The sequence below is a fragment of the Saimiri boliviensis genome, chromosome 4 (genome assembly GCF_048565385.1).
Source record: "Saimiri boliviensis isolate mSaiBol1 chromosome 4, mSaiBol1.pri, whole genome shotgun sequence".
Taxonomy (NCBI): domain Eukaryota; kingdom Metazoa; phylum Chordata; class Mammalia; order Primates; family Cebidae; genus Saimiri; species Saimiri boliviensis.
In genome coordinates, this window is record NC_133452.1 from 127,144,580 (window position 1) to 127,156,672 (window position 12,093).

The window sequence follows — 12,093 nt, forward strand, 5'->3', positions numbered from 1 at the left end:
CCACCGCCTCGCTCTCATTTTGGTCAAATAAGGGAACTTTGACTTGCATATATATAAATAATATATACTTTTATTTATTTGGAGGTTTTGAGTAACAATTGATCCCTGTGTGCCTAAGAAGTCCATGCTACCACAAATACATATATTTCAGGTTAAAAGTACATCTATTAGTTTTTATTCTGGAAAGGACACAAACTCTTATGTCTCCATCTTTCTCTAGCTTCATATCCCTTGCCATTTGCTTTTCAGCATCTTATTTTCTATCCCTCATGTGTTGTCTACATGGTGCCTAGATTATCATACACAGTATGATCCTTGGGCCTTTTGTTCTGATGATCAGTAGGCGGCACTAGCTGAGAGAGGAATGACCCCACATAGCAGCAATTAAGTGTTAGACCCTTAATAAATGTTCAGTAATTCTGCTATGAATGTATGTTTGGGTTAAGGAGAAGTTTCTTGTTCAAAACTTGCCATTTAAAAGAAAATCTGTATTTTTTGTTGTTGTTGAAAATGCAAAACTCTACTCTATGTTTAGATAGCATAGTGAAGTTTTAGTAGAAAGGAAATTCAGAAACAGTGTCCAAGTTTAACTTCAGGCAGGTGCTTAACTGGCTGTTTCATTATCTGTAAAAACAAGGGCCTTGTATAAGTTGGTTTCTAATTTTCCTGCTATCTGATAATCTATCAAACTTATTTTTATGGAATATGAAGTTTTCTTCCAGAACCTCACTTCTGAAGCATGTTTTCTAAAATGTCACTTAAACATGTGTTTACTTTGTCATTGTTTCCTATAAACTTGTGGCTACTAATAGCTTAATGGTAGTTTTTCAGTTTGATTTCATAAAACAACATTGTCAAAATAAGTCCTCTCTTGTTAGTTTATCTAACCTAAAACTGTGAACCACATGAAAGTTTTCTCCTTTCTGGGAAATTAAAGATTGTGGTAAATTTTCTTTCAAATGTAGGAGCATGCAAAAGTGTTCTCTTACAATATCATTTTGACATAATGTGGTTCTGCTCTCTTCCCAAATACAGTGTTAAGAGTCAACTTCTGTGTATACAGGCACTTGTGGAATTTGCATGAGATGTTGTTTTTCTTCAGCAGAGAAAAATATATGTTTATTTGAAACTTTACAGAATATGCTAGATTATGATACAGATCAAACTGCCTTTTTGTAGGGGGACAAAGGAAATCAAGGTGAAAAAGGTGTTCAGGTATGTTGTTTGCTTTTTTTTAGTAGGCTGAGCAATAAAATCAGGGCTTTAAAAAAATTCCTGTTTTATTTTTAAATTCCTTTCTGTTTCAACATTAATACAAAGTTGTTAAATCTTATTTTCTCCTTTTGCTATTGAGCTTCTCAGACATCAAATCTGACTTTAAAATTCTTCACCATTTTGCTGTTGTAGAAAACTTAGAAACCAAATGATTCAGCAAAATAAAGACAAAGATTTTATTATGTATTTCTACAAAATATATACAATATACATATATATAACACACACACACACACACACACACACGGTGTATTTCCAAAAATGATCTGAAATTGCTTTATGGCAAAAATAAATTTGATAAAAAAACCTTTAACCCTAAATATAAAACATATTCAAATCAATATATGAAAGGAAAATTAAACCAGAAGATTGTAACAGGCTGGGAAAATCTAGGGTGATTTAGAAAGACATTTAGTTTTGGGTGTTTTAGCAGCAAAGGCAAAGAGGAGAACTTTGTTACTACTTTGGGAGACAAGGATAGTTTCACCTCAATTAAATTGTCTATGCAATGGGTTTTTCATTCACTGAAGACTGACCCTTGAGTAGGATGCCACTAGCTGAGTCAGTGAAACAGTTATCTGGAATAAATTATATCTGATGGTCTTTTAATCTTTTAAGGTTTAGAAATATAAAAGTTTGCCAACCGTGAATTACCAATCAAGTGTTCAGATAGTACTTTAATGATGTTTTAAGGTTGTAAGTCTCAGTGATAGTGCCTGAGCTTTGCTATGCAGAATAAGCTGAAAATATAAAGAAAAATACTCTGAACATTTTCATGAATGTAGAATTCTGAGTGTTCTAGAATTTCTGGACTCATAAGAGAAAACTTCAAATTGCAATAATCATAGGCAAAATTTGCTATATCCACAGTTACAACAGTCCCTACTTGTGAATTTATTCTTCGTAACATACGTAACATATTTTAGAGTGGTATGACAAAATTCAGTTATTTTTCAGGAAATTTTTTGTTGAAGATCTTCAAGTACTATGATAATAGGATTCCTTTAATTTTGAAGTTATGAGTGAGGTAAATGTTAAGTAAATGTAAGCTCTGGACCCATATATTTTAATTTCCTTCCTGGTATTGCGTTTAGATGATTTATGGGCACCTCAGGCTCAAAAGGTCCAAAACTGAACTTGTCATCTTTCCCCATAAGCCACATCGTACTCATATTCCCTGTCATGATAATCAGTGCTAAATATCTCTTGAACTTGACCCCTTCTACCTCTCCCGTCTATTTTTTGTCTGGGGTCCTGGGCTACTGCAATAGCTTCCTTACTGGTCTCCTTGAGTCCATTCTACTTCCTTCCTCCACACCTTTACTTGTGTAAAATAGCTAAGCTATATATCCACTTAGCAACCTTTTAATGGTGCCCAACGCATGTTAAGATAAAGCCTGTTGCATCAAGTGCCTTCTGGTCTGACTGAATCTTCTTTGGCCTTATCTCTTGTCACTCTGCTCATTCTTACCCACTCCTGCTCTGCTGCTTTAGCCAAAAGAAACTACCTGCCTTTCGCCTGTGTCTCCTCTCCCTAGTACACCCTCCTATCCTTTCACCAATTGGCTACCTCTTACTCATCCCCCAAGGCTGCACTCAAGGGTGAATCTCATTCCCTACCCTTTCTGTCAGATGCCCCTTCCTAAGTTCCAATAGTATTCAACCTAGACGTTTAATTATACATTGTAGACTTATCAGCAATATTTTCACCATTCTAGATTTAATTGCTTCTCTCTCTTACCTCACAGTAAGCAACTTGAAGGGCACCATCATATCTTTGTCTCAGTGTCCCCAAGTGCCAGCAATAGGTGCTGCTCAATAAATATTAGGAAGCCACTTATGTAAATTGATGAGGGTAAGGGTGATGTAAAATTTTCATTGATACTATCTAGGTATATGTCTTCCTAGAAACTGCTAATTATTTTGTGCAATAAACGGAAGGATGAAGTAGTGCTTCAGAGTTTATTAGCATAATGTCCCATGAATGCTAGATATCCAAAAATATTTATTAAATAAATATGTTAATATCTTTATTAATTTTTGTTCTCTTATTTATGCCGATTTAAAGCTCTTCATTTAAATGGCCCTTTTACTAAACTGTGACCGTATATTTTTATTTAAAAAAATAAAATTCTAAAGAGGTCTTCTTGTCCTCACATGTCCATAGTCAACAATGAACATAATTGTCACCGAAATTAATACAATGTCCATATCCATTAAAATTTTAAACTATTTTCCCACTGTTGATATGGACTTAGAAGAACATCCTCATTGTCTAGAATTTTTTACCTGTTTCCCCCAAATCAGTAGTTTGTGCCTTAGCTCTGTGCATTTATTTTAACTGTAAGATTAGGATGACTTGACTTCTTTTTCTCTGAGTGACTGACTTTCCCGTCTCTCAAATAATTTGCATATATGTATCGCTGCTTTTGTGACATTTCTTCTGGAACTCAGGGTATTTTGTATTGTATATGTGATTGCATCATAAGTGTGCAAACTAATTAATAATGTTTATTAATTTTATAGGGTCAAAAGGGAGAAAATGGAAGACAAGGAATTCCAGGGCCGCAGGTATTTTTGGTTTTCTTCTGATAAAATAATGAAATAACAAGTCACACAGCTGGTCAGTGTTGAGAAAGGATTACTTGCAAATAAAAATGGGTGGGGAGAAGGATAGATGTAACATGCATTCCAAGCACATAAGGTTGATACGTGTGGATGGTGTGGTGATGATGAGTTTCTTTATTTGTTTTGTAGTTTCACTTACCCATACTGATAACATTGGTGGCTCTGAATTTTGGTTTTTAATGCATCTAAGCAGGTGACTGAAGGTAGAAAATTTCACCCATTTATTGGGGGTAGTTATTGGCCAGAGACCACCAGATACATAATGGCAGCTTGTTCATACCTGCTGGTTTGTCTTGATTTTCTTCTTGAAAACCAGGGCCACATGTGGTTGAGATATGTACTTGCTTCCCTTTAGTTTGCTTGGAGAGATAATTCACTGCTCTAGAGATACAATAAAATGTGATCCTGATAGACAGTGTCATAGAACAGACACATAATAAGATGGCTTTGCTTCTCTCTTGACTAAACTCTTCTCATTAGGTGCTATTTCAGTGAGAGTGCCATGTGACTGTGAGTTCAGTCAGAGCCAAAGTGGACAAACAAAAGCCTGAAGGAGATTGGTACTTAGGTAGCATGTTTGCTGCTGTGTTGCCTGTAGCTAGAGTACTGGATGTGGTTCCAACTTGGTCAGGTCTGAAAGGGCAAGTTGAATATCTGAGTTCTCCCGTAGGATGGACCTCTTTATCTGAGTGTGAGTGGGAGAAAGATTCTGCAGTTACACCAAATCTGGAGAGAGAGGGATAAAACTGCGTAGTGATGACTCCAAGGACAGGGCTCTCTGTGTCCCTTACTTGGAGGAGTCGGAGAGAACACTGGGAAGAGTGGAAGCATAGGGCCCCAAAGTTATCTGCAATATGGGATGGAAGATACATGCTAGATATTAAGAAGAATTGAGAATTTAGAATCTAACAATAAGAGTAACCAAGAGGAGAAATAATTGGAACTTTCCAGAGTACAGTTACATTCAATAAAATGTCTTTGCGTTTTCATGATCTTCCACTTGACTTAGACCCACTTGATATCACAACCAACTCCGTCCCTATTCTCCACCCTGGCAACACAGATCGACTCTCTGAGTTTTCTTAAGTTAATCACAAAATGTCTGTAAACTGCCGTTCCCACAGGAACTTCACACCTTCATTCATTCAACCTCCCTAGCCCAGACCTTTTACCAAAAACTGTTACTCACAATAACTCTCAGAAAAGAAGGACTTTTAAAAAAATAAGTCAAACTCACAACTTAGCTAGCTCACTGGCTTATGGATCACACTTTCTCCAAGGTTGCATTAACTTTTCTCACTTCTCAAGGAAAAGAGTGTGTCTGCTCTCCTAAGGCCCTAGATTGGTCCACATTTCTCATCACCAAGAGCTGAGCCTATGTGGAGTACCCAGTGCCAGAGCAGCTGTTGCTTTTCAGCAGCTGACTAGTCACCCCAATTCTTCATGTCAGCACAATCTTAGTCACCTGCCACTCTCTCAAGCGCAGTACGTGTGTAATTTTTTGGCCCTCATTTTGTGAATGGAGTCCAAGCGAATATTTCTCTCACAAAATCGTCTTAATGGGTTCTCAGATGACAGCTGTTTCAGCTCTAATTCACTTCCCATGCTGAGAATTCGAGTTTTAGGTCAAATTCAGTTCCCATACTGAGAACTTAACTATTTCGTCTCTCTTCTTACATTGGTCCTAGTTGTTGGATTATATCCTGTAAGGCTCACTCCTGCATTTCTTCAAAAGCAAAATTCAAGTATGGCCATACAAAGTGTTTTCCATACTAAAAGATTTGTATATAAAGACTAAATATTTGGTGTTTATGCTGATTTTTATTGAATTCTTTCCTTTGTCTAATTTGGATAGCCATGTTTGAGAAACCTGAAAATTAATCAGAAAATAGATCCCAACTCAGACTTCATTGTGTGCAACGTTATACATTTCATATTAAATTGCAGAACACCCATTTTTTATTTTAAAGTTGGATAATTGAAACCTACCTGTTGTGAAGGTTTTATCTTTTTTCCTGAGCGAATACTGGGAGATTTTTGAGCCCAGATGTACAATGAATTTCAAAAATGGAAAATGTTAATAACTTTCCTGAGAGTTTTTTTCCTCTATAATATGCCACTGAAATAAATATGGAAAAGAAATGGGAAAGACTTTAATGGAGCCACCTAGATGTAGCTAGTGATTATAGTTGAGTGAGCTTCATGGATGGGCTCCCTAGTGTTTGTATCACTGTGAAAAAAAATCATATTTTACATGACATTGCTTCTCTAGTCTCTTAATTACTAGCAGTGAATGGTTTAAGCACAGGACAGCTGGATGTTTTCTCTCTTATAGTCACTTTTAATGGTATCTTTGCTTTAACTCATCCTTTGTCAATAGTACTCAATCATAATTTAATTTTAAGAACATAAACTTGGGAAAATAGACTATTCATCTTAATTACTGAAAACAAGAATAACTGTACCTAATAGTTAATCTGATTTGAGTTTTATTTTTATTAAAATAGTAATATATATTAAATTCAGTAGAATCCCGTTCTTGCCCACAGGATTCAACCTGCAGCATTTGAAAATATTCATATCTAAGAAGGAAACAGTTAAACAAATTAAGATTTTTATGTTATTCAGTTAACCTATTTCCTAGTCATTAGCCTCCTCTAAGACAAAAAGGGTCTCTTTTATGTGTAGTTGTGTCACTAGTGCTATCAGTATTTTTCAAATTGGAAATTTAAATTTGATTAAGTACGTGGTAGAAGGTGGATGCCACATTATAGTACTGTAGCTTGTATATTATAGTTCTTTTTCCTATTAATTTTCAAAGGGAATTCAAGGCCATCATGGTGCAAAAGGAGAGGTATGTTTCTTCATATATTATGCTGTCTTTCTTCAGTCCTTTTTGCTTGGATTTCTATACTATATAAATTTAGCTTTTGAGTAAAAACCAGAAAACAGAAAACGTTTTTCATCTTCTTTAGTAGAAGTTCCCATTAAGTGGTTTTCAGAATATGTACATTTATACTGAATTTGATATGAAATACAAATTGTCAATATTATGGATTTTTCTTCCAGATTTGGAGCTGAATTTTTTCCTCCATATTTTTGAATAAAGAACACTGTGCATTTCTGTATCTTTCGGACCCACTAGAATGCAAGCTCCTTGTGAATAGGACTGTGTTATGTCCATTGTTAATATCTCTGGCAGTGTGCCTATGACCTACACAATATACTCAATCAGGAGCGGATGTTTGTAGGTCTGCCTGATTGGATGGATGGATAGATGACAGTTTAATATGATGTGAAATTTCCCTTCTGGTCAATGACAATGTTTCCAGCTATTCGTTATATAGCTTATGCATTTACATAGGTATACATTCATATTCACTTGCTTATGGAGTTTCCTGATGTAATTATACCTTCTGAAATGTTTAAATAGAACTCGTAAAGATTTCTTTTGTTTTTAGAGAGGTGAAAAGGGAGAACCTGGTATCCGAGGTGACATTGGACCAAAAGGAGAATCTGGGGTGGACGGCTTGATGGGGCCTGGAGGTCCTAAGGGGCAACCTGGGGACCCAGGTCCTCAGGGTCCCCCAGGTTTGGATGGGAAGCCCGTATGTATTCTGCTTCTTTCATAGTGATTAGATTTTCATTGCTTTTGCTCATGTTTTTTATGTGAATGTTATAATCCCTAATACTTTGATGCAGGGAAGAGAGTTTTCAGAACAATTCATCCGACAAGTTTGCATGGATGTAATAACAAGTAAGTATCAAACATAGCATTTTAATAACTTTTCTCAAATTACAAAAGTAATAAAATCATTAGGACAAATTGTAAAGGATGTAAGTGAGGTGAAGAAGAAAACAGATAACATTGGAAGCCTCATCTACTTTTCTTCAGTGAGCATTTTTAAAAATATATACTCTTTTATATATGTGCTCTTTTATAATCTTAAAATAAAGAAATTTATTATTTTATCATTTGAATTTTCTTTTGCAGAGTATTTTTAGATAATTTAGTTCATAAATAGAGATCTTTAATTCCACTAATTTTACTGTCTCCCCTATTTTAAGCAATTGCTCTAATAAAATTATCGCCTGGAACAATGAATATTTCCACAGTCAAATTCCTGAAAGGGAAATTATTAGCTAAGAAATTTGCATATATTCAATGCTAATAGTTTTTTTCTCTGTAAACAACAACAACAACAAAATAGGACACCAACTCACCATTTAAACATAAGGGGTGGGGTTTCTTTGTTTTTAAGCCCAGCTACCAGTCTTACTTGAGAGTGGAAGAATTCGCAATTGTGATCATTGCCAGTCCCAACATGGCTCCCCAGGTATTCCTGGGCCACCCGGTCCCATAGGCCCAGAGGGTCCCCGAGGATTTCCTGGTTTGCCAGGAAGAGATGGTGTTCCTGGATTAATGGGTGTCCCTGGACGTCCAGGGGTCAGAGGATTGAAAGGTATGTAGTGAGTTTGAATAAGAAAATGAATTTTAAAAAGGCGTTTGTTTGTATTTGCACCCTATATCCATTTAATAAGCAAGAGTAAACTTTATTTTCATGATTAAGAAAACCCTGTAATGCTCAAGTCTTTAAATAACTTGCCAACTGGATTAAAGAGAAATTTTGCTTTCTCAAATAGACGGAGAAGTCAAAGTTTTCAACACGCGGTTACAAATTAGAAAATGTTGCCAATGCAGTGAAAAATTTCGCTTGAATCTAGAAAAGTATTTAAAAGAAAATCACAGACTCTGTTTCCTTTATTTTGACTTTGGTAAATTTCTGCATTGCTACTTTATTCATTTTTTTTTATTATAGGAAAAAATAAGTTTTGCAACGAAATTTCCTAATAGCTCAGGACTTCTCCTTGCCTTTGAATGTTTATGTGAAATGTTGATTCATAATTCTTTCCTTTCTGTTTAGTAGTATATAAACAATTAGATGTTTCATAAAAGTAATTTTTAAAAAAGGCTATGATTAACACAAAGGGCTAGTAATTCCAAACCATTTTCTTTTCTAAATATTTGATTTCCATTAAGTCTGGCATCTAAACTAATGATTATTTTAGAAATTATTGCTTCAAAAATTGTTTTCCATTAATAAGAAATAGATGGCAAGCTGGTTTTTAAAAGACATTTTTCTTTCATGTATATATTAACAGTTTTGAAAGAAACAATCTAGAAGGCAGTGATTTTAGGTAAACTGACTTAGGTGTTTGATACCCTGCAGGCATACCAGGAAGAAATGGGGAAAAAGGGAGCCAGGGGTTTGGGTATCCTGGAGAACAAGGTCCTCCTGGTCCCCCAGGTGAGAATTGTTACCTGCTCATAAGTGTTGCTGCTCATTTTGCTTTAAGAAAAGTCATAGATCTATGTGAAATAATTTGAAACTGAGACCTCTATTTTCTTTTTTTAGTGATTCCCATTTGACACACTGAAGTCTAACTTCTAGAATGTTTCTTCGTATAATCTCAATTTATGAATCATTCAGTGTTATCTCTTGCTTATCACTTAGTTTAATATTTATTTCTTAGAAAAGTTCTAGAATTGTTTTAGTCACTCCTGCTTATCTAGTGTATAACACTGTTTAGTTTTTATGACTCTCAGGAAAAGAGGGAAATGCTGCAGTGGGTAAGTAATCTCTGCTGGCTGTGCTATTAACTCTTCCAGTCTCAGCTTCCTCATTGGTAAAACAGTGATGATAATGTTATCTCCATCAGGACAGTGTTGGGAGAACAAATACTTTCTTTTTCTTTTCTTTCTTTTTTTTCGAGACGGAGTTTCGCTCTTGTTACCCAGGCTGGAGTGCAGTGGCGCGATCTCGGCTCACCGCAGCCTCTGCCTCCTGGGTTCAGGCAATTCTCCTGCCTCGGCCTCCTGAGTAGCTGGGATTACAGGCACGCACCACCATGCCCAGCTAATTTTTTGTATTTTTAGTAGAGACGGGATTTCACCATGTTGACCAGGATGGTCTCGATCTCTTGACCTCGTGATCCACCCGCCTCGGCCTCCCAAAGTGCTGGGATTACAGGCGTGAGCCACCGTGCCCGGCCCAAATAGTTCCTTTATGCCGTGGTTTCAGAACATTGCAGGACAATCACAGTTATTTGTTATTGTTGTAAATATGGCACAAAAATGACTCAGAGCTCTGGCTTACCTATGTATCACCTGCTAATTTATAATAATATTGGCAAAAGATAGGCCGAAAGGAAGAAACAAGATTGGATGATACACAAAATGGAATATGATAATGTTAGCTAAATGTTTCAATCAGTAGCATGGTTGCTATATTAATATGCTTAGCCAAGTTTTAAGAAATTACTGATTACTTTTAGATGGTTCTTTTCAAAGAGAAAACATGTAGAATTATGAAGGAAATGTCTCTACTTTATAATTAGTGAAAATATATCAAATATTCAAGAGGCTGAAAAAATTTTTTTTTCAATTTAAGTTTCTTGCAGAATCAGCTATTTCACTATTAAAAAAAACCTGACGCTCTCTGTTCACATCTTGCCAATGTCCCATTTTAGGTCCAGAGGGTCCTCCTGGAATAAGCAAAGAAGGTCCTGCAGGAGACCCAGGTGTGCCTGGCAAGGATGGAGATCATGGAAAACCCGGAATCCAAGGGCAACCAGGCCCCCCAGGCATCTGCGACCCATCGCTTTGTTTTAGTGTAATTGCTGGGAGAAATCCATTCAGAAAAGGACCGAACTATTAGTGTCTGATGCCTCATTCAGCAGCCTAGGCATGGTGCTTTTCTTCTGTGGTCTTTTGCATCTCAGGAAGATAACCAACAGTCATCCCTTGAAAAGAAACTAATGTACCTCGGTGATTTTATTATTTTTTTCTTATGGAAAAAAATATAAAACGTCACATATACTGATTTTAAAGGCTCCTCAGTCATTTGGAGGCCTTGGATTAGCAGCAGTAATTAAATCTCAAGGGTTTCTTGTAAAGTTCATTTATTTTAATCAAAGTTGAATATAAAAATCCACCATTGCCTGTTAGCCAGTCAGTTTTAGTCACTGTGAAATATTTCACATTCAGCCTCCATGTAGTAGAGATTTGAGTTTATTTCATGTCTATGTGACTTTCGTGTTTCATATCTCATAGCTTATGCTACTGCATAACCCAAAACATGCATCTGGTCATTGAAAGTAAGATCAGAGCTGATATTCATTTAGGATAGACAGTATTGGTGAAATATTCATTTACTGCAGTGTCTATGCCTATTGATAAGGGATAGTGGATTGCTTGTTGTTCAGTGTTTTGAATAGCACCTCTGAATAAGATTACTGTGTTTCTTAATTCATTCTCAGACTCTAAAATTAGATTAATGGTGATGCTAAGAAAGAGTGTCAATTACATTGGGAATGATCAAAATTATTTAACATTAAAAACATTTTAGACAAAAAGTTTCATTGTATATTCAAAGAAAATGCAAGTTCAGAAATACTAAAAGGCTGTATTTTATCCTTGTTGATTAATCGGAGTGTTTTTTGTATGCCTTCATTTTCCATTTCACTTATATGTGTATGTCCATATATGTTAATTTTCATGGTAGCAAACCTAACGGAAATAAATGCTCTAGTTGAAAGAAAAGGAAAACTCCTCAAATCCTAGAATGTCTTGGTATTTTTAGCTGACTTAAAAATATTATGAACAGCCTTTTTGTATTGTTCTTAATGCTTTTGTAATAAATAGAATTTGAAATATTTCATCCTTGTCATGCTTAACATTTTGTTACATGCTTGTTATTCAGAGTATAATAAAGTTTTGTACAGGCCTAATTATAATGTCTTTTCTTATACCTAATTTTGACTGATTGTTAAAGATGGTATGTATTTCCCGTAGTCATTTATTCAATGGATATAATTGATTAAATTATTCACTCTTTTCTTAAAAAATAAATATGTTCCCCTGAAATAAGAAATTGCAAGTTGAGTGAGTGTGCTAAGCACCTGAACAGTTACAGCATTTGCTTCCTGGCTCAGTCATGGCTGTCGCCCCATGTTTAACTTTATTGTCATGCAGATAACACGATGACGACTTTGGAGGAGACTAAAATCCATGATGTTTGGTGGCTGAATGAGCATAAGGCTTGTTTTGATATTTTTACCTCCAGTAAAGCCCCAGATATCTGCTTAAGCCTATAAACCTATTACCCTTGCTTTAATTATGACAGTTGC

General features: G+C 35.6%; 1 protein-coding gene across 5 annotated transcripts in view; it reads left to right on the plus strand.

Annotated features, from left to right (window-relative positions):
• Positions 1–11,622, plus strand: part of COL21A1 (collagen type XXI alpha 1 chain) — a 300,511-nt gene extending 288,889 nt beyond the window's left edge. For 3 of the 5 annotated variants that reach the window (XM_074398177.1, XM_074398176.1, XM_074398179.1), the window contains 8 exons: positions 1,180–1,215; positions 3,802–3,846; positions 6,725–6,757; positions 7,365–7,511; positions 7,606–7,660; positions 8,166–8,366; positions 9,135–9,212; positions 10,435–11,622. In XM_074398177.1, the coding sequence (XP_074254278.1) occupies positions 1,180–1,215; positions 3,802–3,846; positions 6,725–6,757; positions 7,365–7,511; positions 7,606–7,660; positions 8,166–8,366; positions 9,135–9,212; positions 10,435–10,622 (783 nt within the window). In that variant the 3' untranslated portion in view covers positions 10,623–11,622. The remainder of the gene's footprint in view (positions 1–1,179; positions 1,216–3,801; positions 3,847–6,724; positions 6,758–7,364; positions 7,512–7,605; positions 7,661–8,165; positions 8,367–9,134; positions 9,213–10,434) is intronic. The other 2 variants (XM_039467937.2, XM_074398178.1) reach the window with 2 other exon arrangements.
• The last annotated feature ends 471 nt before the right edge of the window (positions 11,623–12,093 follow it).